Source organism: Trachurus japonicus, chromosome 7 (assembly GCF_045865225.1).
Source record: "Trachurus japonicus isolate A0001 chromosome 7, Traja_1.0".
Taxonomy (NCBI): domain Eukaryota; kingdom Metazoa; phylum Chordata; class Actinopteri; order Carangiformes; family Carangidae; genus Trachurus; species Trachurus japonicus.
In genome coordinates this window covers 1325757-1353212 of record NC_140913.1, presented here as the reverse complement: position 1 = coordinate 1353212, position 27456 = coordinate 1325757, and the positions used below count along the sequence as shown (strand labels likewise).

Genomic DNA, 27456 nt, shown 5'->3' with positions numbered 1-27456 from the left:
TCCAGTGATTCTATATAGACCTTAATATAAATAATCTGCATCCACCCCACACAGCAAATCTAAAACACAGTGAGATGGAAATATATAAAAATACAAAGAGGTGATATGCTATAAGAATAAATTCTATGTTCATTGATTATTTTTGCTTAAAAAAAAAAAAAAGCTCAAATCATTTACTCTTTGATGTTCTGTGTACGTGTTATCTTGTTTGTGGCCTTAAATGCCCTGTTTTAGTGTTATACGTGCAAATATATGCATGTATATACATGCTATCTTCTTAAATTTGAATATATTAGAATTAAATTTCCAATTTATTATTATATTGGTTGCTTCATCCATTCATTTTTACATTGTGCCAACCAACCCCATGAAGTGTGCCAACCAACCCCGTGTCGGGCTGGTTGGCACAAGTGCGCAGTATGATTTTATTCATACATTGATTTTAGAATATAGCTGTGGACATTGAAATGTGTTTAGTTAAAGCTGAGACCTTAACCTTTCATTTAATGCTGGTTTGAATATTCTCGCATAAATGATGCCAGAGTGCTATGGCAAAGAGTGAAAAGTGTGCCAACCAACCCGGGTCTCCCCTACTTCCTACTGCCACCACCTCCAGCAGCCCCCCCCCCCCCCCCCCCCCCGGCCCGGGCCCCTCCTGCAGCTCTCCTGCGCTCCTGCAGGAGGCAGTGCAGCGGGGCTTCTGTCCATGGTGCTGAAGATCCGGCCGGACCTGTCCGAGGTGCTGAACAAGGCTGAGGGGTGCTGGGCTCAGTCTGCCGCCGCCGTGACACCGCCTCGGACCCTCTGTTGTCGTGTGGAGGTGGACTGTGGTCGTGGTCATCGTGCTGTGTAGCGTTGAACGTGTGTGTGTGGAGCCGGAGCCGGAGCCGGAGCCGTCTGAGCGGAGGGGGAGGGGAGGGCAGGAAGGTAAGGCTTTATGTCTGACAAAGAGCACGGAGCTCCGCTGCTGTCGGTGGAACGTTAACGTTAATGTTAGAGCTGGGCCGCTGCCTGCAGGCCTCACGGTGGCTCACACCGGACCGCTTTCTCCACTCAGCTCGTGGCCTTATCAGCGCGGTTTGGATCCTTACATATCGGTCAAACGTGTCAGGCTTTAACCCGATATTATTGGGACTCGTTCTTTCTGGCCCCTACAATGGCGGCCCGGTGTCGACACGGTCAGGTTAGTGAAATGATGAACCGACGAGCGGAAGGTTGACGGACGGTGCTCGTCTTTTCTGTGTTTGTCAGTGTAGAGAGGAGGAGGAAGGAAGGAGGAAGGCCTCGCTGGTGCACGGCCTACATCCCGTCACTCCGTGCCTCATAGGCCTAACTTACTCCATGTTGGTTTTGTGTTCATTTTCTGCCCGGTGAAACGGAGCAGTTTAAAGTGAGGCCGAGCAGGTAAACAGAGATGTGCTGCTGCTGCTGCTGCTGCTGCTGCTGCGGCCTGAGCTGAGCTGCACCACAACAAACCTTGTGTTTACTACAGCTACATTATATTATTATAAATCATATAGCTTTTTTTTTTGTTGTCTTGTCTAACCCTTCAATAAGTTGTTGTTGTTATTGTTGTGTGTTTTTTTTTTTTTGTCTTTGTATGTTTTTGTTGTTCTCCACTTGTCATGCATCACTTAATAAAATAAAAATTATTATTATATACAGAGCTGTATTATTATTATTATTATTATTATTAACATTGTTGTTTGTTGTTTTTGTTTTTTAAAATCTTAATTCTGTCTTAAATTCTCCATTAGACCCATAGGAAAATACTAGAAAAAACACTTAACCCTGTAGTAACAATAATATTTTCACATGGCTGGGCCCTGACAGTCTCCTCTCTAGATTTGTGTTCTTTTAATTTAGTTCCTATGAGTAAAGCCTCAGCGATACAGGGGCCTACATCTCCCACAATGCAACCATCAGAAGCTTTTTGACCCTCCCTACTTCATAAATGTCCACATCTCTCATACTGCTTTATGTCCCTGGATGGTAACGCAGAGGAACAGACTTGATGATTGTAAACGTTCATTTTTTTTTCATTCTGTTTTGTGTTTCATCAACAGAAAATGAGTTCAAAGACTAGAAACTGACTCAGCAGTGGACCAAGGCAGAGCCATTCGACCACAGAGGACACGCCTTAGAATTAAAGTACATCTATCTATCTATCTATCTATCTATCTATCTATCTATCTATCTATCTATCTATCTATCTATCTATCTATCTGTCTATCTGTCTGTCTGTCTGTCTGTCTGTCTGTCTGTCTGTCTGTCTATCGTTCTATTGTTCTATCTATCTATCTATCTATCTATCTATCTATCTATCTATCTATCTATCTATCTATCTATCTATCTATCTATCTATCTATCTATCTATCTATCTGTCTGTCTGTCTGTCTGTCTGTCTGTCTGTCTGTCTATCGTTCTATTGTTCTATCTATCTATCTATCTGTCTGTCTGTCTGTCTGTCTATCTATCTATTGTTCTATCTATCTATCTATCTATCTATCTATCTATCTATCTATCTATCTATCTATCTATCTATCTATCTATCTATCTATCTATCTATCTATCTATCTATCTATCTATCTATCTATCGCTCTATTGTTCTATCGTTCTATCTATCGTTCTATCGCTCTATCGTTCCATCTATTTATCTATCTATTTATCTATCTATCGTTCTATCGTTCTATCTATCTAATATCTGTCTGTTCTCTTTATTTAGATGAGTCAGGACGTTACAGAGACACGAACACGCACCCGCTCCAAAGGCATCCGGGGTCAGCACACACACACACACACACACACACACACACACACACAGATAGCTCTGGTATGACTTTCACTTTTGCGTTTGATGATTTCTCCTCCTGTTTCACTCTCAGTGTCATCAGAACCTGTGGGACAGGAGATGAAGCAGGACTTGAGGTAGGTGATGTGATGTCTCTGCAGAACACTCTCAGTGTGTATACAGCGGGGCTAGTGTGTATAAAGTGTGTGTTTGTGTGTTTACTGCACCTGCAGCAGCTGTCCCACTCCCGGATGTGATGGCAAAGGCCACGTCAGTGGAAGGTACTCACGACACAGAAGGTAGGATTCACTCTGCACAACAGCTAGTTAGTTCATTAGCGTGAACACACAGCAAAGACCTCATCATGTGCCGCCCAAAAGCAAGATCACAATCAGAATTTCTGTGAAAACAACTATATTTACAGTAATGTGGACTTTAATGACAGAATGATGCAGTGTATAACTGCACATTCATTATTTCATCTGTAAAATAACTGTCACCAAACAGAGATCATGTTTACTGTAGGAACCCCCATGCAATATCTCACAGTTGCACCATAGTTCCATTGATCTTTGTTTAGTTCATTGTATTCTATGTTTGTGTGTAGAATACAAACAAAATGAAGCAAAACCTTTTAGCAGAAGCTAACTGGAGTCAGGAGATATCACAGCTGTAGTCCACTCAGTGGGACCAGAGTGGAGATGGTTGCTTAGAGACACTTTGGCTTATAAAAGAAAACACTCAAACATCTGATGAGCACGATGCTGAAAGGAGCTCGTTAACATCTCTGTTCATGTTTAATCCCTGTGATCAACAAAGACAACTTGATACATGATACTAAGTTGAGCAGACTGAGTTTCCTCTACTTGTGACTGAGGTGAAGGTCAGACCAGGTCACAGTGAAGCCACTCTGGTGTCCAGAAGTATCTGTTCCAGCTCACAGTGAAAAGATCTCTGGAAAAACAAACACAAACTATCAACTGTGGTGCTTTATGGACATTAGCATTACAGTAACCCACCCTGCTCTCCTCAGTGTACTGGGATGTCCCATCGTGAAGAAGAGGAAGCTTGAGGAGGCCGAGGCCGAGGCTGAGGAGAACCAGTCTGCTCCTAAGAGGAGGAACCAGCCTGCCAAACAGGTCACCGATGATGGCTTCACTGCAGACAGTGACGCAGCAGAGGAGGATGAGGAGCAGAAAGAGGAGGAGGAAGAGGAGGAGAAGAAAAACAAAACAAAGAGCGGATCAGAGTCAGTACAAGGTGAGTGAAACAAAACCAGGACAGTACAGAGACCACAGACAACTAATCAGAGGTCTAGGCAAAGGTAAGGTCAGGGAACTAACAACACTGGAGGACATGCTGAGACACTGGACACTCAGGACAAAGACCAGCAGACAACAATGAGACAATCTGGGCAGGGAGTGAGGATCTGATCTGAGGTACATGAAACAACAATAAAACAAGAAATACACCAATCTTAAAATATAAAGAAAACCTGACCCATAGGAAGGCGTATGGTGAACCTAATTGTTATAGCACAACTGTTTTTCTAAGGTCAGTCAAAGATGAAAGTTAAAGATAAAAATTATTTTAATATTTGATTTTCTTTTTTAAGTATATTTTTGGGGCTTTTTGTCTTTAATTGATAACATAGTTGAGAGAGACAGGAAACGGGAAGGCAGAGAGAGGGGGAATGACATGCAGCAAAGGGCCACCAGATTTGGGATTCGAACCGGGGCCGGCGGCAGTGAGGACTGTAGCCTCTGTATACTATTTGCTATTTCAGTGGTCTGAGTCACAGCAGCACCAGCTGCTCTGTGACACTTTCAGTGGTTTTGTGCGCTCAATACAAACACCAGCATCTTAACATGCTAACAACAACAACTATGGTAATATGCTCATGCTCAGCTGGTAATATTACTGTAAAGGGATAGTTCAACATTTTGGCAAATTCGCCCATTGCCATTATCCCTATAGTCTTAGCAGTAGGTTTGTTACCTTTAATTGTCGGTGCAAGCTATTTTTTGATCGGTGGGGCAGAGAAGCTGCTCAGAGCTACACTATGGAGGTATATGATATTTCCAGGTCTCCCTCATCAAACTCATCAAATACACAATCCAACAACTCCTCCATGCTCCCTCCATCAACTCTATTTAACATTTCCATGTTTTTCACATTCTGTGTTATAAACTGTTTTCTTGCCTTGCCTTGACAAAACACTCTGGTGGACAAGTTGTGACCTGCACATTCACCACACTATGGAAAAATAACGTATAATTATAGCTGCTGTGTAGCAATGGTCGGGGCCGGGCAATTTTTTTATAGACAAAATTAGGCAAAGTGAAAGTTGCAAAGCTGTAGCACATATGGTTGATCTGTTATGAATTTATTTTCAAAGTTTTGACATTTAGATGCTGTAACGCCACCATCAGGACTATTGTGTTGTGTTACTAGTTGAGGACATCTGGACAAAAGTTTCAGTAGTATTGGGGTGAAAGTTGCAAAACTGTAGCATGTACTGTTGGTTTGGTTGAAATTTTCAAAGTTTTTAAATTTAAACGCTTATTGTGCCCGGGGGGCACATGTCCTTGGAGTTGAGTAAATCTGGCATGGGGATGAACATTTCTGTGAAGTTTTTTTCACTGATTATGCATGGGAAGTAGGACTTCCTAGGAAGAAGAAAGAAGAAAGAAGAGGAAAACAATAGGGTCCTGGCAGCTGATGCTGCCCGGCCCCTAATTATGTAACATTACGACACACGAAACAAATACTCGGAACTACTTGCACTTCTGAAGTCACTCTGCTGAGCAGCCATGTATGGGATGTAGTTCCGGTTACGTATTTGCCTCAAAAACAACTCTGTCGTAACGTTCCATTACCTCCTCATAGTGTGGTGAATGTGCAGGTCACAACTTGTCCACCAGAGCGTTGTGGAGTTGTTGGATTGTGTATTTGATGAGTTTGATGAGGGAAACCTGGAAATATCATATGCCTCTGTAGCGTTAGCTGAGCAGCTTGTATCTCTGCCCAGCTGATCAAAAAACAATTTGCACCAACAATTAAAGGTAACGAACCTACTGCTATGACTATAAGGATTATGGCAATGGGCCAATTTGCCAAAATGTTGAACTATCCCTTTAACCACCAAGTCAAGTCCATGGTTATTTACACAGCGCTGATTCACAACAGAGGCTCAAGGTACTTTAAAAACAGAGAGGGTCTGGGCCTTCTATACAAATTTTCCCTGTTAAAAGGGTTTTCCCTGGAATTTTTCCTCAGTGGATGTGAGGGTCTAAGGACAGAGGATGTTGTTATGATGCCGTGTAGCGTGGTGAATGTGCAGGTCACAACTTGTCCACCAGAGCGTTTTGGAGTTGTTGGATTGTGTATTTGATGAGTTTGATGAGGGAAACCAAGAAATCCCATGAGCCTCCGTATCCACTGTTCTAAAAACAGCTTGCACCGACAATTAAAGGTAACGAACCTACTGCTATGACTATAGGGATTATGGCAATGGGCCAATTTGCCAAAATGTTGAACTATCCCTTTAATGTTCTGCAAGAGAAAAATCATATATGTACTTACATCAACTTAAACAGATTAGAATGTTGTACTAGTATATTGTGGTGTCATGCAAATCCTAGCCAGTTAGCCAGTTGTTGTACAGATGCAAAGTCATTCTCCACCATTTTCGAAAAAGGATGGTGTGTCACAGGAGGAGAGAGGACCAGAGTGGATCAGCACACTCCAGGTCAGGGTGTTGCCACGGGTCCAGTCACTATTTTCTGTCAACTTTCATTTTCACTTTGACTCCACAGCGGTCTGCTCACCAGAGACAGCAGAGGACAAGGACGCAGCAGAGACGGCAGCTCGTCCTTCACCTCAAGATGACAAGGACAAGACCAACCATGAGGAAACTGCTGAGGAAGTGAAGGAGGACGAACTCACCGACCATCACCAACAGGAGGAAACAGAAGCCCAGGAGGAAGAGGAGGAGGAGGTGGAGGAGGAGGAGGAGGAGGAGGAGGAGGAGGAGGAGGCTGAGCTAGTGATACAGGACCAGCCATCAGACAAACCTGAGGAAGACGAGGGGGTTACAGAGCTGAAAGAGACAAAAGAAGAAGAGGAGGAGGAGGAGGAGGAGGAAGAAGACAAGGAGGAGGAAAAGCAGCAAGAAAGACAGGAGGATACTGTGGAGGAGCGGGAGGTGGAAAGACAGATGATCAGCCAAGAAAACTCTGATCACCAGTACTCCAGTGGCGATTACAACCACCAGGCCAAAGAGAAGCAGAGAAAGAGGGAGGAGCAAGAGGAGGAGGACGAGGAGGAGGAGGAGGAAGAGGAGGAGGAGGGAGAGGAAGAAGATGAGGGAGAAGAGAGGGAGGTCCACCAAGACGTGGATACTCCTTACACTATGAGTCCTCGCATTCAGGGATCAGAAGCTGAGGTGTCACTCAGGGAAGAGAAGGTCAACACCCCCATGACTGAGGAAGAGGAGGAGGATGAAGAGCAGGAGGAGAGGGAGGAGGAGGAGGAGGAGGAGGAGGAGGAAGAAGAAGATCAGAGGCAGGGTAAGGAAGCAGGAGAGGTAGTGGAGGAGGAGGAGGAGGAGGAGGAGAACCGAGACTTCGGCAAAGCCTCCCCAGCCACGGTGGTGATAGAGGTCCACTCTGAGGAGGATGATGACGAGGAAGACGAGGAGGAGGAGGAAGAGGAGGAGGAGGAGGAAGAGGACGAGGAAGAGGAAGGAGACGAGCAGGACCGCGTCTCCGAAGGCTCGGGAGTCACAGACGACTCGGAGAACTGGGACATGACGCGGGGGAACCTGGGGCTGCTGGAGCAGGCCATCGCCCTGAAGGCGGAGGAGGTGAAGGGAGGGCAGGAGGTCCGGAGCTCCCCGGAGTACCAACCATACGGCTCCTCCAGTAAGAGCTCTGAGCACGCCGCCGTGGCCCGACGCACCGCCCACTACAGTAAAGGTAACTACCCAGCATGCACCAGCTGAGGAGGAGCCCCTCCGGAAAAAAGCATCTCATCACTTATTAAACCAAATTTAAAGGGATAGTTCACTCAAAATTCAAATTGCACTCATTATCTACTCCCCCTCATGTCGACTAAGGGCTGGGAGAAGTTTCAGAGTCCTCCGTGGCTTCTCTGAGTTACAGGGGGTCTCGGCGTAGCAGTGCATGTCCATATAACGGTTGCAAATGGATACCAACTGTCTTCGTAACAAAAAGACACACCAAAAAACATCCAAATACCTCCATGCTGCTCGTATGTAATGTCCGTCTTGCTCCTCTTCCCAGTTCGTCAAATTTGGACGAACTGGGAAGATGACAGACCCTGGTTCGTCCAAATTTGACGAACCGGGAAGAGGAGCTTCGAGAAGCTTCCGCTACAAACACACTTGAAATATAGACTTATTAAATTTTTTTCGAGACAATTTCGCATTTCGGGGCTTCAATACAAGAGGTATTTGGATAAGCCGGTGCATATTCTCATTTGCCCAGGTCATAGTATTTCAAAGGAGGTTAAATTGAAAGCAACTGGACTTAGTTATTTGTCTAGGAAGACGTTTCACCTCTCATCCAAGAGGCTTCATCAGTTCATGTACGCAACTGACCAGGCTGGGACTGGTCCTGTACATGAACTGATGAAGCCTCTTGGATGAGAGGTGAAACGTCTTCCTAGACAAATAACTAAGTCCAGTTGCTTTCGATTTAACCTCCTTTGAAAGAGGTATTTGGATGTTTTTTGGTGTGTCTTTTTGTTACGAAGACAGTTGGTATCCATTTGCAACCGTCATATGGACATGCACTGCTACGCCGAGACCCCCTGTAACTCAGAGAAACCACGGAGGACTCTGAAACTTCTCCCAGCCCTTAGTCCACATGAGGGTGAGTAGATAATGAGTGCAATTTCAATGTTGGGTGGACTATCCCTTTAAGTCTCTTTAAAAAAACTCACCTTTATAAATTTTTAAACCCTTAGATCAGGGGTCTCCAACCTTTTCCCCTCTGAGCTACTTTCACATAATTAAAATGACTGAGAGCTGCTCATGTTTTGGAACATTCATTCTTTACATTTGTAAAACAAAACTGTGTTTCCCACTCTTCGTGAAAAAAGTCTGTTTTGTAGCCTCTGTCATCCTGATAGCTGAAATAATTACTGTCAGGTATTGCTCCCCCTCTATTAAATATGAAAGGAGGCTGAAAATCACAGGACATGTCTGTTCTGATGATCCAAGTTAGAGGTCCTGAAATGTGTGTTTCTCTTCTATAATACATATGCTACATCTGGGGACGGAGTTGGAGTTAGATGGACAGGGAACCAGGATTTGACACAACACTTACAAGCACTTTTCAGATTGTAACTTCTTAGATTTTACTTTTGATTTTTTCTTTGGTTCTGTTGTTGTTTGCTTCATTATTGTTCTCTTTTTGTGTATTTATTTTATCTGTAGAAGGACCTTGTAACTTTGTTAATTAAGGTGCATATAATTAAAATATGTCATTATATTATTATTATTATTATAAGTATTGAAACTAGAATCAGTTTGATCAATACCTGACAGATAGACACATCTCACAGATCTCTCTGTTACAGGAACTGGTCATATTTCAGATGTTCAGTTTTTGTTATTTGTATTCATTAATCATTCATTTGTTATTTTTAAAGGAAAAAATGACAACCAGCTAGAAAGACACATGCCTTATGATAGAGCTGTAGATACTAATAGCTGATCCACAGCTGAGTTTAGCTGACCAGATGTTTACAGCTCAGTCAGACAACTCTGAACTGAGAACAAATCATTTATTGAGCGTAAGCATGGCAAGCACAGCATAGCACAGGTATCCTTGAGCATGGCTGCAGCAGGTTTGGCGTCTCAGTTATTCCTTCTGTGAATGATCCGCTGCCGGACATTACAGGGAATGAAGCAGACACCTGCAGGGGATCATAGAGACAGAGCCCACAGGTGGATGCTGGGGAGGAGGTGGGTTTGCAAAACCTCATAAGCAGCAGGAGCAGCAGCAGCAGCAGCAGCAGCAGTGAGATGTAAGCAGCAGCAGAGCAGCAGCAGTGGCAGCATAACCAGGGATGAGCAGGTAAACTGGAGAGTTTAAAGGTATAGTAGCATTTTTTTAAAGTGGGGTTGTATGATCTACAAATAGCCCCTAAGTACTTTAATTGCAGTAGAAGACTCTCTGCACTCCTCCCGTTAGCAACGCCAGCCCATAGTCCTGCCCAGAGATTTACAACATATATTGTTGTGAATGGACCCAAAGAAACGGCCTATTTTCGCAGCCTAAAAGAGGTTTTACCTGAAAAAAAATACACAGTTCCATTGTTTGCTATAATATAATTTTTTCCAGCCCTTCAAATTGCAGGAAAAACGCAGTTTTTATTTGGAGCTAACCAACTGCTGATCGGCGGGCGCTAACCCTGGGCGGAGGGATACGTGAGTTGGTTAGGTCCAAATAAAAACTGTGTTTTTCCTGCACTTTGAAGGGCTGGAAAAAATATATTATAGCGAACAATGGAACTGTGTATTTTTTTTCAGGTAAAACCTCTTTTAGGCCGCAAAAATAGGCCGTTTCTTTGAGTCCATTCACAACAATGTATGTTGTAAATCTCTGGGCAGGACTATGGGCTGGCGTTGCTAACGGGAGGAGTGCAGAGAGTCTTCTATTGCAATTAAAGTACTTAGGGGCTATTTGTAGATCATACAACCCCGCTTTAAAAAAAATGCTACTATCCCTTTAAATAAGTAGTTTTAATAGTTGGATGAGGAAAGCATGTGACTGATCAGCTGATCAGGATAGGCGCAGCTTGAGTCGTCGGCCTGAATGAGCTGCGCAGGCTTCGCATTATTTATTATTCTTTGGAAAACCACTGATCTACACCGTCCACACCAGTCCAGTCATCTTTGTGTTAGGATAGGGGCTTCCTCGTTCCTTGTTCTTACTTACTGATGTGTTTTCATCTCTTCTCTCTCTCCATCTCAATCACACCCTCCTGTATTCAGAGAAGAAGGAAGTCAAGTGTCCTACCCCGGGGTGTGACGGGACGGGTCATGTGACCGGTCTGTACCCTCACCATCGCAGCCTGTCTGGATGTCCTCACAAAGACCGGATCCCTCCAGAGAGTGAGTACCCCGTTGGTAGATGGACGGACTCTCCTGAGCAGCTCCTGTCCCCATGAAGCCTCCTGAGCTCTGACACTAACTCTCTGTTTAGTGAGATGTTTAACAGCTTTGAGAGTAAAAGGTCTGCTTAGGTCTTGTTTCTATTTTTTCTTCCATCATTATTTCTACTGGTTCTACTTTAGAAACAACTAATACCACTACTGTCATTAATATTACTGCTTTTTCAGCTACTGCTTCTTTCCACTATGGGTGATATGAACCCATCAGTGAACTAAAGTCACTGACCTGAGTCTGTCTGTCTGTAGTCCTGGCCATGCATGAGAACGTCCTGAAGTGTCCGACTCCTGGCTGCACAGGCCAAGGTCACGTCAACAGCAACCGCAACACACACCGCAGGTCATTATAACACCCAAGGACACACACAAACACGCACAACAAAAAAAACTTGAAATTCTTAAAGGGATAGTTCAACATTTTGGCAAATTGGCCCATTGCCATAATCCCATAGTCAGAGTCAAAGGTTCGTTACCTTTAATTGTCGGTGCAAGCTGTTTTTAGAACAGTGGAGCAGAGCCGTGAGCTGTTCAGAGCTACGCTACGGAGGCTCATGGGATTTCTTGGTTTCCCAGAGTTGTTTTCGAGGTAAATTGATGCAAAACCGCTGATGTGTCGGGAGAAGTTCTTTGGCAAGCAGTCTCTGTATTGTCTGGTAACGTTGTGTTATTATCTCATAGCGTGGTGAATGTGCAGGTCACAACTTGTCCACCAGAGCGTTGTGGAGTTGTTGGATTGTGTATTTGATGAGTTTGATGAGGGAAACCAAGAAATCCCATGAGCCTCCGTAGCGTAGCTCTGAGCAGCTCACGGCTCTGCTCCGCCGTTCTAAAAACAGCTTGCACCGACAATTAAAGTTAACGAACCTACTGCTATTATGGCAATGGGCCAATTTGCCAAAATGTTGAACTATCCCTTTAATCAGAGACAAACATAAGAGATGAACCAACCTCATCTAATACCACTAACACATACTTACACTGTCTGCAGACCTCTATACATATTCAAACCTGTCTGTCTGAATGTTGATGTCTTCATCTTGGCCGTCTCCCTCCTCTCAGTCTGTCCGGCTGTCCCATCGCAGCAGCTAATAAACTCAACAAGACCCAGGACAAGCAGGTTCACCTCCAGCCCTCAGCCAGTGAACCTTCCTCCAACTCTGATAGAGTGCTCAGGTCAGACATGATTGTGCTTTTTCTTCTTGTTTTGAACCCGTTGGGCTGCATGGATCAAACCTGACTCATGGCTGTTTCTCCAGGCCCATGTGTTTTGTGAAACAGCTGGAGATCCCTCAGTACGGCAGCTACCGACCCAACACGGTGACCACCACACCGCGAGCTAACCTGGCCAAGGAGCTGGAGAAATACTCCAAGGTGTCGTTTGACTATGCAAGCTTTGATGTCCAGGTGTTTGGAAAGCGTATGCTGATCCCAAAGACGCCCAGCACTGCTGAAACATCACCCAAAGCCTTCAAAAGTAAGAGACACATCATTCATCCCCTTCTTCTACTGTTATAAACCTGTCTCCTGCATCATCCAGTGAAGAGCATAAAAATATGATCTTCATTGGTATGATTATTCACATATAAAACGCAGAAGCATTTGATTTAATAACAACTGCACATATATAAATATTATACATAAATAAAAAGTCAAACCCTCTCTCCACCAGGCTCTGATCATCAGCTTCCAGGTAAACACAGGCATGATTCCTCTGGTATGCAAAGATACAAACTGTTCCTGTTCCTGTTCCTATAACCTCCCTGCTCCTCCCCCACAGCTAAATCATTCCCTAAGGCCTCCTCCCCCAAGCACAGCGTGTCTGGAGGATTCTCCAAGAGCTCCTCATCCTCCAGTGGTTATGACTACAGCCAAGACGCAGAGGCAGCCCACATGGCAGCCACAGCTATCCTCAACCTGTCCACCCGCTGCTGGGAGAGACCAGAGAGCCTCAGCACCAAGCCCCGGGAGCCCTGCACCAAGGTACACACACACACACACACACACACACACAGATGGACAGAGTACTCGACCCCAGTACTTGAGTAAGAGTACAAATACTACTGGTCAAAATTTACTGCGTTACAAGTAAAAGTAGCACAGTCTACATGTTACTTGAGTACTTGCTTTTAAAGGTACTTAAGTATCCAAAAGTAAGAGTAAATTTCTTATTTTTCACATCAATGAATTACTATAATTTTTTCTAAATGAATTTAAGGACATTTTAACTCTTGTTTCTCAGAATGAACTCTTTGAAACCAGCTGCACTGATGTGCTGCTTTTAGGGGTTAGGGTTTCCTTCTTTGACAAACACAGCTTGTGTTCAATAGGATTTTAGAAAAAAAAAAAAGAGCAGACCTGAAAGTAACGAGTACTTTTCAGCCTTCCTAGAAATTAACTCAAGTAAAAGTAAAAATATTTGTCTTGGAAATGTATTCAAGTAAGAGTAATAAGTACCAAAGAAATCTAATACTCAAGTAAAGTACAAATCCTCTGGATATGTACTTAAGTACAGTACTCAAGTAAATTTACTCCGTTACTGTCCACCACTGCACACACACACACACACACACACACACACACACACACACACACACACACACACACACACACTCACCGTCTCTGTCTGAACTCTGTAGGAGTCGGACATCGAGGTGGATGAAAACGGCACCTTGGACCTCAGCATGAAGAAGACTAAGAGGGAGGGCATGCAGTCTCCAGAGCCTTCATCATCCTCGTCTTCATCCTCCCAACACGTTGGAGCCACTTTGTCTCAGGGCCACACTCAGCCAGAGTGGGAGGGGCCACTGGACTTCACCAAGCCCAGTGGAGTCAAGGAGGAGGACCACGAGGAGGTAAAGTCCACAACCAGACCAGGAGGTCCAGTGATGATGATGATGATAATGATGCCATCATGCTCACCTTTGTTCAGGTGGAGAACGCGGCCCCCTCCTACACCTCGTCTGACGGGGAGGAGGAGGACCAGGAGAACCTGGAGGACAGGAAGTACCCCGGCGAGGTCACCACCAGCAGCTTCAAGGTCAAGTTTCAGCCCAAAGACAGCAAAAAAGAGGTTCTGGTGTAAGTCCCACCCTTCACACTGAGACACCACGCTTCCACTACTCCTCTCACTCCGTCAGCTCATCACTGTAAAACATACGGCCCGCGGGTCAAAACCGGCCCGCCAGAGGGTGTAATCTGGCCCGCCGCATGATTTTGCCAAGTGTGAAAATCACATAGAAGCCAGGAGAGACAAAACATTGTTGAAATTGCAAAAGTATTGTTCTCAAAAAAAAGTAGGTTAAAGGGACAACGAGGAGTTTTGGAAAAGCGAAGTGTTTTCACACTACATTTATGAGCCTCCGCGCACCGTGAAATTGTTTGACCGGCGCAAGACAGACTCATGTTTTCATTCATCAAGAATTAAAGTCAGAGGTTCGAAGACGATCACATACCGTCGTAGTTCCTACCATAAACGGCGATTCGGCAGCGTTATTCTCATGACTCGCCGCAAAATCGAAAGTAAGGAAATGCTGGTCGGCTCGACCAGCATTTCCGCCACCACTAATAATAACAAAATAACAATAGAGACAAAACAATATATTTATTGAAAATGGGCCCATTAACAAGTGTGGGTAGCGTAGATTCATCCACATTAATATGAGACTTTTTTATTGTCGCGGAATTTTTCGTTCTGCCAATGGAGAAACTCCTCGTTGTCCCTTTAATAATAATAATAATGGTTTACATTAATATAGCGCTTTTCTATTGATACCCGATACCCAAAGTGCGTACAGAAACCATTATTTATCATAACAAGGAGTAAAACAAAGGGAATATTTATAGTTCTCCTCATTTATAGGTTATTATGCTGTTATTTGACTGGTCCAGCCCACTTGAGATCACACTGCGCTCTGTGAGGCCCCTGAACTAAAATGAGTCTGACAGCCCTGCTGTAGAACCATGAAACAGCGTTCAGATGGACTGAGTCACCCATCAGTCAGAATAATAAACAGTGATCTCTTTGTAAATATTGTAAACAGTGTGACACACAGGGACAAAAACAGCATTACAAGCCTGATATGAAGTTGTATTTGATATGAGCACCATGTCCTGCTCCTAGATGTCCCACCCCCGGCTGTGACGGCAGTGGACACATCACTGGAAACTACGCATCACATCGAAGGTGAGGGCTGCTCTCAGGACTTGGAGATGAGGAGTTTTCAGACTGTGGTCAAACCACGTCCCCCTCCCCCCTGTCAGCCCCTGTTGCCCACTGTTCCCCATCTTACCCCTGTTACCCCCAGTTACCTCCAGCTGTCAGCCTGTTACTCCCTGTTATCCCATGTTTTCCCCTGTTACCTCAGACACACACATATTCATTCTTTATATTTTTTCCACTATTTCTTTTCTGTAGAGATCAGCCCTGGCTCTGTAGTCCAGTTCTGTCCTGGCTCTGTAGTCCAGATCTGTCCTGGCTCTGTAGTCCAGTTCTGTCCTGGCTCTGTAGTCCAGTTCTGTCCTGGCTCTGTAGCCATGTTCAGGCTCTGGTTCTGTAGTGCATTATTGTCCTGGCTCTGCAATCAGTTCAGGTTCTGTAGTCAGTTCAGGTCCTGGCTCTGTAGTCCAGTTCAAGTTCTTGCTCCTTGGTCTAGTTCAGGTTCAGGTCTCTGGTTTCCTGACGGTCTCTCTCTCTCTCTCTGTATCTTCCAGTCTGTCTGGCTGTCCTCTTGCTGATAAATCACTTCGGACCCTCATGGCTGCCCACACAGCTGAACTGAAGTATGTCTGCCTCTGTCTCTGTCTTCTCATGTTCAGCTCTGTCCCTGCTCTGCTCCCACACACTACAAACACTACTACAGCCTTTATATCTAGCCTCTTATACAGCTTTCTGTTCATCAGCCCTGATACGGTACAAATAAATATGTTCTTTGATTACAGATCAGGTCTAGGTTCTATATTTATACTGTTAAAGTATCAAAGCTGCAGTCCACAGAGAAGCCTGTATTCAGAAACTGAGCCATCAGGACGTCTGTGACTTTGTGATGTCACAACAAACCAGTCACTGCTCTCAGCCCCGCCCCAAGCCCCGCCCACCCGGACCCTACAGGATTTGGTTTTACCTGAAATCTGCTCTATTTTTATTTGATCACTCAGAAACAGGGGGCGACTCAGAGCCTCCTCTCCTCTGATTGGTTCACTGACCTGTTGAGCTCCAGAGAGAAGTCTGAGAGATGAGACTTAAAACAAAAACATATCTGCTCATGGATCAACACTTCAAATAAATCACAACAGAAGTGTGAAATATGGGACCTTTTAGAGATTATTATCATTATAATTTTGCCAGGTTTCACAATTCTGGTTTTCAATTACTTTTATTTTGACAGTTTTTGTATCATTTAAGATTAACATCATGTAAATTTAGACACTTATATGAATGTGTAATTTTAGATCTTCAGCTTGTATCGGGACAGTCATGTTCTGGTCGATTTGTTATTATGATTCATAAAACTCAACAGATTGGAAACGGTGAAATATTGTATTGTATTGTACTGTATTACTTCCTGTTGCTGGGTTCTTCATGAGAACATCCAGCTGTTTGCAAAGAGCCCTGCTGCAGTGTGGCAGCATGATGTCCCAGGGTGGACACGGTGTCCACATACTCAGTGTATACAGGTTAAGGTTAGAGAAGCTGGTTTCAGCCTGGAGATTGACAGAGTGTCTGTGCCTCAGGTGTCCAACTCCGGGCTGTGACGGATCAGGACACATCACCGGGAACTATGCTTCACATAGAAGGTAGGAGCTCTCCTCCTCCTCCTCCTCCTCCTCCTCCTCCTCTTCCTCCTCCACCTCTGCCTGCTCCACCATCACCCTCTGTGCTGATAGATGCTGTGTCTCACCTCTCTGTCCCTCTCTGTCAGTCTGTCTGGGTGTCCCAGAGCCAAGAAGAGCGGGACCAAATCAGTGCCCACCAAGGACGACAAGGAGGACTCAGAGCTGCTGAGGTGAGCAACAGGAGCTGGAAGACAGATTGTCTCATATAGACTGAAAATATTCAATGGCATCAATATGAATGTTCATCCACAACCTTAAAGGGATAGTTCAACATTTTGGCAAATTCTCCTATTGCCATAACCCCTATAGTCACAGCAGTAGGTTCATTACCTTTAATTATCGGAGAGGAGAGGAGAGGAGAGGAGAGGAGAGGAGAGGAGAGGAGAGGAGAGGAGAGGGCTCTGTTTAACCAGATGTGTCCCCCAGCAGTCTAAGCCTACAGCAGCGTAGCTATAAAATGGTTCAGAGCTACCTGAACCAGCCCTAACTAAAAGCCCTGTCATAAAGGAAGGTCTTAAGTCTAGACTTAAATGTAGTTAGAGTGTCTGCCTCTTTGACCCATGGAGAGAGCTGGTTCCACAGTAAAGGAGCCCGGTAACTGAAGGCTCTACCTCCCAGTCTGTTTCTAGGGATACTGGGAGTCACTAATGGCGCATTTCCACTAGCACGGCTCGGCTCGATACGGCTCGGCGCGGCGCGGCGCGGCGCGGCTCGGTTTGGTTGCGTTTCCATTACAACTGAGTATCACTAGTGCCGCCGTGACGTCATTTACACGGCGCCGAGCAACGCTCTAAACTCTGTAAATATATAACTTTAGCAACATTTGAAACATTTTCAGGCGAGAAAGTAGTCGTTTAGATCCCCAACGTGTTGAAAATCTGACAAAATACCAGCTGTTTATAATTTTGTTTCGACGAAGTCGGCGTCACTAAAGCTAGCCGTAGTGAGCAACGCACTTCCGGTTATTTTCACAAAATAAAATACCCGTTGCCTTTTATCATAAGGAAAGCCATTACGATAGAATTGGTGCTTTTACTTTGTAATCAGGAAGTGAACCTACCCTTGCTGTAGCTAGCTTTAAACCGCCGTTTTGACTGCTCTCGTCCCGTTAACGGCATTTAACCGTTCAATATGCCTTACCGGAGAGTCTTGCCAGCTCTGAGATAGGCCTGGTTCATTGTAAAACATTTATTTATTGATGTAAATGTGGTGTTTTCTGTGCGTACAGACCCCAAGGCAGTGCTGCTCTTCTGTCTAACCACAAACAAACTTCTGCTACAGCCACAATTGTTAGATGTCATCAATGAGACCAACATTTATCCCCTAAAAAGAGTTTAACCAGCCGGTGGTAAACCTCTAAAAGCCATCGGGTAAGTTAATTAGCGGTCGTTTTCTCCCCGGGGTGACGACCGTAGGCTGGCCGGCGGAGCACGTCAGGAGCCGGGCTGCTGCCTCTATGATGTCGCGGTCGCTGCTCGGACCTGGAGCTTCACTTCTCCCAAAAACATCGGGGCAAACTTCTAAACAGCCGTCGTTTGGATAAACTAACCGCACATTGGGGATCTAAACAGTTACTTTCTTGCATGAAAAAATATTAAAACTTAATAAAGTCACATAATAACAGGCTTCAGCAGGAACATTTCTGTTGTCGGTTGTCGCGCGGCTATGACGCTTCCAGTGACAACACTCATCGGCCAATCAGTGGAAGGCAGTCGGCTGACGTCATGTTGTAGTAACGCTTCGGCTGCTTGGAACCAGGGCTGAGGTGATACCAAAAGTGTACCTGGTTGCAGGTACTGCGTGCTAGTGGAAACAAAAAAAAACAAATAGCACGCCGAGCCGAGCCGAAGCGCGCTAGTGGAAACGCGCCATAACAGACCTGCATTCTGGGAGCGGAGTGCTCTGGTAGGACTGTAAGGAATGATTAGTTCTTTCAAGACTATCTAAAAACGACGATCTAAAAACAGCTTGCACTGACAATTAAAGGTAATGAACCTACTGCTGTGACTATAGAGATTATGGTGATAGGGACTATCCCTTTAAGCTCCAACCAAATATATTTGTATTTCCTATACAAGAGCATTTCAGTGTAATAACAAAACAGCTCATATCCTGTATTATATTTAAAGCAGAAGTAAGCGATCCGGTGGTTTTGGCTAACTTCCTGTCAGCAGATGGAGTTAGCAGTCCCCACCCTCGTCCCTACGTCACCACATTCACGCGCATCCCTTGGCTGCACACACAGAGAGGACCGCCCCTTTATGCCGTTCTCTCTCCTCATTGGATAAAGGTTGTAGGATACAAGGAAAGTTTTCTCCTCGGCTTACAGCAGAGCAGAGTGACTAACTATGCGTTCACACCAAAAGCTTCCAAAGCGTCAAAAACGCCGGAAGTCAATTCATTTTCAATGAGAGCCCGGCGACACTGAGCGTCCAAAGCGTCAACAGGCGTTGCCGCGCTTCCAAAGCGTCCAAAGCTTCCAAAGCGTCACCAGATGAGAAGTTGAGCCAGGTTTAACTTTAGGGTAATTAGCTATGACGCGGTTAAGCGGCAACCGGCGGCAGCCTGTCAGAATAGAGATGTCCGTCGGTTGCCTTTTTTTTCTTTTTTTTGTATTTCGGCTCCCCAATGACCAGCGCGATCGAACTTTGACGTCAGTCACGTGACGAGCGGCTGGAAATATTTGCCGTTTTGGGAGCTGTCTTGTCTGACGCCCACCCTCGAGCGTTTTTGACGCTTTGGAAGCTTTTGGTGTGAACGCACAGTAACAGACCCGTGTTTCAGACCAAACACTCTGTATAAGTGAATGCTGTCGGAAGATAGAACTATTTAACACAAACATTCCGCTTACTTCTGCTTTAATCCTATTATTAGAACTTTTCTGGGATGTTTAGAAGTGGCTTAAATTCTGAACCCGGAGGACCAAATCTGGTGTCTGGGGTCCATCTGTTGCTCCTCCTCCTCTCTCTCTCCATCAGTGAGTCAAACCAGTGTTTCCTGTCTCCAGGTGTCCTGTCCCGGGCTGCGACAGTCTGGGCCACATCAGTGGGAAGTACGCCACTCATCGCAGTGCCTACGGCTGTCCGCTGGCAGCACGTCGGCAGAAGGAGGGTCTTCTCAACGGAACCCCCTTCTCCTGGAAGGCCTTCAAGACCGAGGGCCCCACCTGCCCCACGCCGGGCTGCGACGGCTCCGGCCACGCCAACGGCAGCTTCCTGACTCACCGCAGGTATCAGAGCAGAGAGCAACTCAGTTCACAGCCGTATCTCACAGTACATTCATTAAAGGGATAGTTCACCCAAAATTCAAATTGCACTCATTATCTACTCACCCTCATGTGGACTAAGGGCTGGGAGAAGTTTCAGAGTCCTCCGTGGCTTCTCTGAGTTACAGGGGGTCTCGGCGTAGCAGTGCATGTCCATAGCATACCATGTCCAAAAAGACACACCAAAAAACATCCAAATACCTCCATGCTGCTCGTATGTAATGTCTGTCTGGTATTGAAGCCCCAAAATGTGAAATTGTTCCGAAAAAAATTAAATAAGTCTATGTTTCAAGCTTGTTTTGTAACGGAAGCTCCTCTTCCTGGTCTGTCCAAATTGGACGAACCGGGAAGACCACAAGACGGACATTACATACGAGCAGCATGGAGGTATTTGGATGTTTTTTGGTGTGTCTTTTTGTCTCTGAAACTTCTCCCAGCCCTTAGTCCACATGAGGGTGAGTAGATAATGAGCAATTTGAATTTTGGGTGAACTGTTCTTTTTAGTGTATCATTAAGCCCCCCGCCCCCCATAAACAATCCCCCCCAAGGTGTGACTGCACAGACTTGACTGTAACCGTTGAGCTTCAGTGGTTCATCAGGTCAGAGCTGGAGGTGAATGAGCACTTATCCTTATTTCTATAGTTTCCCCTGGAAGACGCCCAGTTGACTCTTCACAAGTCAGTCCTAGTCCATTCATTTGTGATTGGTTCAGACAGATGCAGCTCATCTCCTTCGGTAGTCGTTAAGTGCTAAAATCAAAGGCAACTGGACATTTCATCTCTCTAAAAGGCTTCTTCAGTTCTAAAAAAAACATTTCCCGGGACTCTCACAGCAGGCTTTGTGACTGTGAGACATCCACAAAACCCAGGTCTCCCCCAGGTCTAGACTCAGGTGGACTGGATAGAGAGACTGGAGGAGGTCATCACAGGAAATGTGAGATCTACTGTAGCAAGATCTGATTGGTTACTGAACACCTGGAGTCAGCTGATGATGATGAGTGGGTGCAGACTTCCTGTTAGAGTTTGTCTAAACCAGAGATGGACAGAGTACTCGACCCCAGTACTTGAGTAAGAGTACAAATACTACTGGTCAAAATTTACTCCGTTACAAGTAAAAGTAGCTCAGTCGACATGTTACTCAAGTAAGAGTAAAAAAGTACTTACTTTTAAAGGTACTTAAGTATCCAAAAGTACATGCTTTTAAATTTACTTTAAAGGAGACATATTATGCTTATTTCTGCTTCTTGACATGGTACCTTGATGTCTAAAAGTAGTGTTAGTAACATGCTTTGGTCAGAAAAGCCAAAAGATTGAGCACAGCTGGGTTCTCTACACACCAGTTTCACAGCCCTGCTCTAAACGGTCAGTTTAGAACCTTCGCTCTGGTAGCTGAGGTAACCATGGGAGCGAGGGCTTGAATGTTCACATCACCCGGCTTGAAATTAAAAACGGCTTGTTAAGAGACATAATTTCTTACGATGGCAGTTTACAAAATATTGACGTAGTTGTCAAGACTGATGTTTAAGGGGTGAGGAGGCACTCCGGATACGCAAATACACATACTAAAGCAATGAAAAAGTGAGTTTTGCATAATATGTCCCCTTTAAAGGGACAACGAGGAGTTTTGGAAAAGCTAAGTGTTTTCACACTACATTTATGAGCCTCCGCGCACCGTGAAATTCTTTGACCGATATATTTATCGAAAATGGGCCCATTAACAAGTGTGAGTAACGTAGATTCATCCACATTAATATGAGACTTTTTTATTGTTGCGGAATTTTTCGTTCTGCCGATGGAGAAAACTCCTTGTTGTCCCTTTAAGTAAAAATAAAAGTAAGAGTAAATTTCTTATTTTTCACATCAATGAATTACTATAATTTTTTCTAAATGAATTTAAGGACCTTTTAACTCTTGTTTCTGAGAATGAACTCTTTGAAACCAGCTGCACTGATGTGCTGCTTTTAGGGGTTAGGGTTTCCTTCTTTGACAAACACAGCTTGTGTCCAATAGGATTTTAGAAAAAAAAACAAAAAACAAAAAGAGCAGACCTGAAAGTACAGCCTTCCTAGAAATTAACTCGAGTGAAAGTAAAAATATTTGTCGTGGAAATGTATTCAAGTAAGAGTAATAAGTACCAAAGAAATCTAATACTCAAGTAAAGTACAAATCCTCTGGATATGTACTTAAGTACAGTACTCAAGTAAATTTACTCCGTTACTGTCCACCACTGGTCTAAACATTAAAAAAGTGCAACACTCACATTTTGTTATATCTGATGCAATATGTAACAACTTATTACAAAATGTGGCAAAGCTTATTACATATTGCGTTCAAGAATTTTATTATAAAATGTGGCAGATTAATACAAAATGTGGTGTTATTACATCATGAGGTACACATTTATTACATTATTACATAATGTGGTGTTACAGTCTTTGACAGTGATAGTGATGAGCTGCTCCTCTCAGTCTGTCAGGTTGCCCCAGAGCGTCGGCCAACAAGAAGAGAGCCAAGTTGCCTGGAGACGAGTACATCACCGCAAAGTTCAGAGCCAGCGACGGTAAGAGACATGTCTGCTCACGTACACACCCAGGCCTTCATGGTTGCTAGGGACAACATCACAGTAAATGCAAAGACTCAGAGACGTAATAGGATCAGCTAGCGGTGTTGACTCTTGTGTTTTGCCGTGCGCGTTCACACAGTTTTGGACAACGATGAGGACATCAAGCAGCTCAACAAGGAGATCAACGAGCTGAGCGAGTCCAACTCAGAGATGGAGACCGACATGATGAACCTGCACACTCAGGTGAGCTCAGTCGGCCAGCTCGGTGCACGGAGAGGAGAGGAGGCCCATCCAGCAGACGCTGCCTGTTCTGAACCGCTGCGTCTGTTTGGCCTTTAGATCACTTCAATGGAGAAGAACCTGAAGAGCATGGAGGAGGAGAACAAGCAGATCGAGGAGAGGAACGAGGCTTTGTTCCTTGAGTTGTCCGGTCTGAGTCAGGCCCTGATCCGCAGCCTGGCCAACATCCGCCTGCCCACCATGGTGAGTCTACCCCACCCCCACTCCTACACACCTGGAATATCACTGGAATCTTCCTATTTCCTGGAGGCTTCACCTCTAGGACAATGGTTCTTAAAGTGGGGTCGAGAGGCTTCGGAGGGGGGGGTTCTTGAAATTTTACCTCTCTTAATATTACACCACCAGTTTTTTTGAGAAATTTGAACCACTTTTTTAATTATTATTTATTTATCTGTTTATTTTGGGGGGGAATTTTACCACTTTTTCTAGATTTTTTTTTTTTTTTTTTACTTTTTTGAGAAATTTTACCAGTTTCTTCTAGAATTTTTTAACAACTTTTTTTTTTAGGAATCTTTTTTTTTTTTTGAGGATTTTTACCACTAATTCACACCATTGGCCCTAATTTGAACATACATACATTGACTTAAAAAAGTAGCGTTCTTCAGTCTCAGAACAAATATTTGTGTATTTCTGGTGTTTGCTTCAAAATGTTGTCCAATGGGGTTCCGTGGTCTAATTTCTGTCAATTTAGGGGTCCTTGATTTAAAACAGTTTGAAAACCACTGCTCTAGAGGGGGTTGCTGTTGGGTTTAGCTCTTGTACATGCATGATGCTTGGATCTATTTCCTTCACTTGTCCACAGTTTCAACACAGTGAATCTCACACTCAGCATTTACTCAGCTCTGTTAATCAGACCCTCCTTCAGAGAAGAATCCAATCCAAATTAAAGGGATAGTAGCATTTATTTTGAAGTGGGGCTGTATGATCTACAAATAGCCCCTAAGTACTTTAATTGCAGTAGAAGATTCTCTACACCCCTCCCGTTAGCAACGCCAGCCCATAGCCCTGCCCAGAGATTTACAACATACAGTGTTGTGAACAGACCCAAAGAAACGGCCTATTTTCGCAGCCTAAAAGAGGTTTTACGTGGAAAAAAAATACACAGTTCCATTGTTTGCTATAATATAATTTTTTCCAGCCCTTCAAAGTGCAGGAAAAAACGCAGTTTTTATTTGGACCTAACCAACTGCTGATCGGCGGGCGCTAACCCTGGGCTGGAGGGATACGTGAGTTGGCTAACCAACTCACGTATCCCTCCGGCCCAAAATTATATTATAGCGAACAATGGAACTGTGTATTTTTTTACATAATAAACGAAAATAGGCCGTTTTGGGTCTGTTCACAACACTGTATGTTGTAAATCTCTGGGCAGGGCTATGGGCTGGCGTTGCTAACGGGAGGAGTGTGGAGAGTCTTCTACTGCAATTAAAGTACTTAGGGGCTATTTGTAGATCATACAACCCCACTTTAAAAAAATGCTACTATCCTTTTAAAACAAAAGTGAAAAACGCAAAAGAGTCTATTTTGTTCCTTTTGTTCCCTTCATGACTTAGCCTGTGATCCTCAGGCAGGAATCTGATGACTGTTTCCACTGCACCATTAAAGCCGACTGTGGAAGAGCTGGGGGTTTCACTCTCTCGTTGTGTAGAGTCATTTCCTTTTACAGTACTGTTAACTGTAAATACCAGTCTTTAATTGAGCCCCACTCAAGGACAGAGCTAAAACATGCATCTGTTGACACACACAACCAGTCAGACATTACTGACTAGAAGGTGATTTCAGTGTGGTCCTTGCATCCTGCCTTGTGTGGTGTCCTCTGATTGAGAAGACTGAGGCAGCAGCTTCTTCTCACCAGAGCAGAGGTGGAGATGTTGCTGTGACTCACTCAGGTTGTTGTTTTGGTGAGAGGGAGAACAGGTGGTGCATGGCCCGGCCAGCAGGGGGCGCTGTGTCACTGACAGGGGCCATTCTCTCTGTTCCAGCCAATGATGTGAACATCATTAAAAGACTGTCACTTTCAGGAAAAAGAGTTATATAGAGTCACTTTAAAAACTAAAGGAGACAGATGTTTAATGTTTACCTGCTTCATTTCATCTTTGTGTTTTTATACCTTGTTGTCCTTGCAAATCGTGACGCACTTTTTTTTTACTTCCACTTTGATTCACAAAATTTACTTTACATGTCAGTAGCGCGCAAGTGTCCCCCCACCCACCCAATGTTACCCACCCAGTGTTACCCTTACAAACAAAGTACCGACAAATTTATATGAAATGAAAAAAAGTGATTAAATGAAATATATAATATATATATATATAATGTATAAACATATATATATATATATATATATATATATATATATATATATATATATATATATACACACTTATATGCATATATATGCAATTTTCTTTAATTATAAGAATAAAGTAACTAAATAATAATTAAAAGAAAAAAATTAAAATGTTCCTAAATCATTTATCCATGTAACTGTGTCAAAATTACACATATACAAATCAACACACACATGTACATACATAGAGCAAGAGAGAATCCACAGTAGCAAAAGTAAAGCTGTTCAATAGGAATAGCCTCTTGTATTAATCTAGTGGAATACATTTGATTTTCAAGCTGTGATATGAGAGGCCCCCAGTGTTAATTTCTCGGTGGATCCACGGAGAGCGAATTTGACCTTTTCTAATTTCAGAAATGTCATCAGGTCTTTAAGCAAGGATTCATTTGAAGGGGGCGAAGGATCTTTTCACTTTAAAAGAATTTGACGACGAGCAGCCAGGGATGCAAAGGAAATGACATTCTCTTGTATTGAATTCATCTTCATTTCTTTTCCTGGAGTGTCAAAAACAGCTACGTATTTGTGGTGATGGCTCGATGTTCAACTGCAGTGCATCTGATAGGAATGTGAAAATGATGCACTTTCTAACACAGTGGGGCTATACAAATGGAGTATTATTATCACACATACAGTAAGAGGAAGAAAAAGTACAAAAAAAGTAAATGTACAGTAAAACATAATCAGTAAGACAGATATATTTGGAGGGTCCTCACAGAAACACTGCTCCTCTGTTCTTCCTTGAGTCCACTAGACAGAAATACCTTGTGTGTGTGTGTGTGTCTGTGTGTGTTCAGCAGGAGCCGCTGTCCGAGCAGAACTTCGACAGCTACGTGGACACCCTGACCCACATGTTTACGAACAAAGACTGCTATCAGAACCCAGAGAACCGGGCCCTGCTGGAGTCCATCAATCAGGCCGTGAAGGGCATCGAGGTGTGACCGGGGCGTCGACAGCCACACCGCTTTCTTTCCATATATTTAGATACTGTATGTAATTAATTCTTCTCATTTGGAACTTTGTCATCTGTTGTTTGCGTTTGTTTCCTGTTTGCATGTTGCGTTACGATGGTGTGAGTGTGAAGAGACGGGGGCGTGGATCAAACTGCCACTGTGCACACACAGAGCAGTGACCAGATTAGTTAGTGAACATATCCCATTACACAATAATGTTGATAGTATCTATAAGAGCATAGTGATGTTGCACCTCCAGGACTAGTTTGTAGATTCATTCTTACAATTGCTGTGTAACTATTTAAGTCCTTTACAAATGTTGGTTTAATAACAACTTATTTAATCATGTCTGCGGTATTATTTTCATGTTGGCTTATTTATGAAACATTATCTATTTATTCCGTTTTTACTTATTTAATTAATTTATTTGAAAATGCTACCTGAGAAGATTTTAACCAGTACCCAAGAGAAGGTGATTGTTTCCTCTGCACTGTTGAACAAAGAGGAAATATTTTAAGATATCAACTATGAATTGTTTTATAAATCTTATTATTTATTTAAAATACAGGATCTTTTTAAGTGCAAATATTTTGTAACTGAAAGTTTTTAATAATTTTCTAAAATATTTTTTGGTGCTTATGTTTATATGATTTTCCTTTTTATTTCCACAAACTATTTTCAGTACATTGCAATACACTGTGAATATTGAGCTGCACATATTTGTTATTTATTTGGTGATGAAGAACAAAGTGATGGTGAATATTTATTTTGTATCGTCTGTGTTAATGATGGCTGTGTCAGGATTAGTCTTTAAGTTGCTCTTGAAATAAAGGTTAACCCACAGTGCACGTGGACTCTGCTTTCACACACTCTGGGACTTTTCCACTCATTAGCTCACCCTTTCGTTGGCCTTGACAACATTTTTGAACTCGATATAAAAACACGAAACAAAGGGAAAGACACAATATGCTTCAAATTCAGGGAACAACTTCTTCAGTTTGACAACACATGAACTGTGAAACTCACAACCCAACAGAAGTGTCAATTCATAACAAATGAATGTGATAATGACGCACTAAACCAAACAAACTCACCTTATTTTCACCACAACACTGTTTGCTTAGCATTACTATCAGGCTGCCACTTACGGTACTGTGCCCAGAAACACTTCTGTCTAGTTTGTGCAGTGCATGTGTTTTCAAAT

At 43.7% G+C, this 27456-nt stretch overlaps 1 protein-coding gene across 3 annotated transcripts; it reads left to right on the top strand.

Annotated features, from left to right (window-relative positions):
* Positions 1 to 699: 699 nt before the first annotated feature.
* On the top strand, positions 700 to 27100 carry myt1a (myelin transcription factor 1a). Of its 3 annotated transcripts, XM_085780729.1 has the most exons (24): positions 700 to 927; positions 2067 to 2151; positions 2726 to 2780; positions 2886 to 2928; positions 3025 to 3090; positions 3825 to 4051; positions 6610 to 6791; positions 6828 to 7770; positions 10818 to 10937; positions 11243 to 11333; positions 12053 to 12166; positions 12250 to 12467; positions 12771 to 12973; positions 13630 to 13845; positions 13923 to 14071; positions 15114 to 15176; positions 15704 to 15772; positions 16724 to 16786; positions 16912 to 16995; positions 19833 to 20054; positions 22558 to 22649; positions 22792 to 22895; positions 22992 to 23135; positions 26097 to 27100. In XM_085780729.1, the coding sequence occupies exons 3-24, from the start codon at positions 2726 to 2728 to the stop codon at positions 26238 to 26240; spliced, it is 3612 nt and encodes a 1203-aa protein (XP_085636855.1). In that variant the 5' UTR covers positions 700 to 927; positions 2067 to 2151; the 3' UTR covers positions 26241 to 27100. The 3 variants fall into 3 exon arrangements, with proteins under 3 accessions (XP_085636855.1, XP_085636853.1, XP_085636854.1); XM_085780727.1 differs by having other exon boundaries at positions 6610 to 7770; XM_085780728.1 differs by lacking the exon at positions 700 to 927 and adding an exon at positions 1385 to 1404 and having other exon boundaries at positions 6610 to 7770.
* Positions 27101 to 27456: the final 356 nt, after the last annotated feature.

Coding starts and splice junctions, on each gene's coding strand:
- myt1a (XM_085780727.1), top strand. CDS start 2,726: ATGAGTCAGGACGTTACAGAGACACGAACACGCACCCGCTCCAAAGGC. Junction 2,781..2,885: donor CCGCTCCAAAGGCATCCGGG/GTCAGCACACAC, acceptor TTTCACTCTCAG/TGTCATCAGAACCTGTGGGA. Junction 16,996..19,832: donor GAGGACTCAGAGCTGCTGAG/GTGAGCAACAGG, acceptor TCCTGTCTCCAG/GTGTCCTGTCCCGGGCTGCG.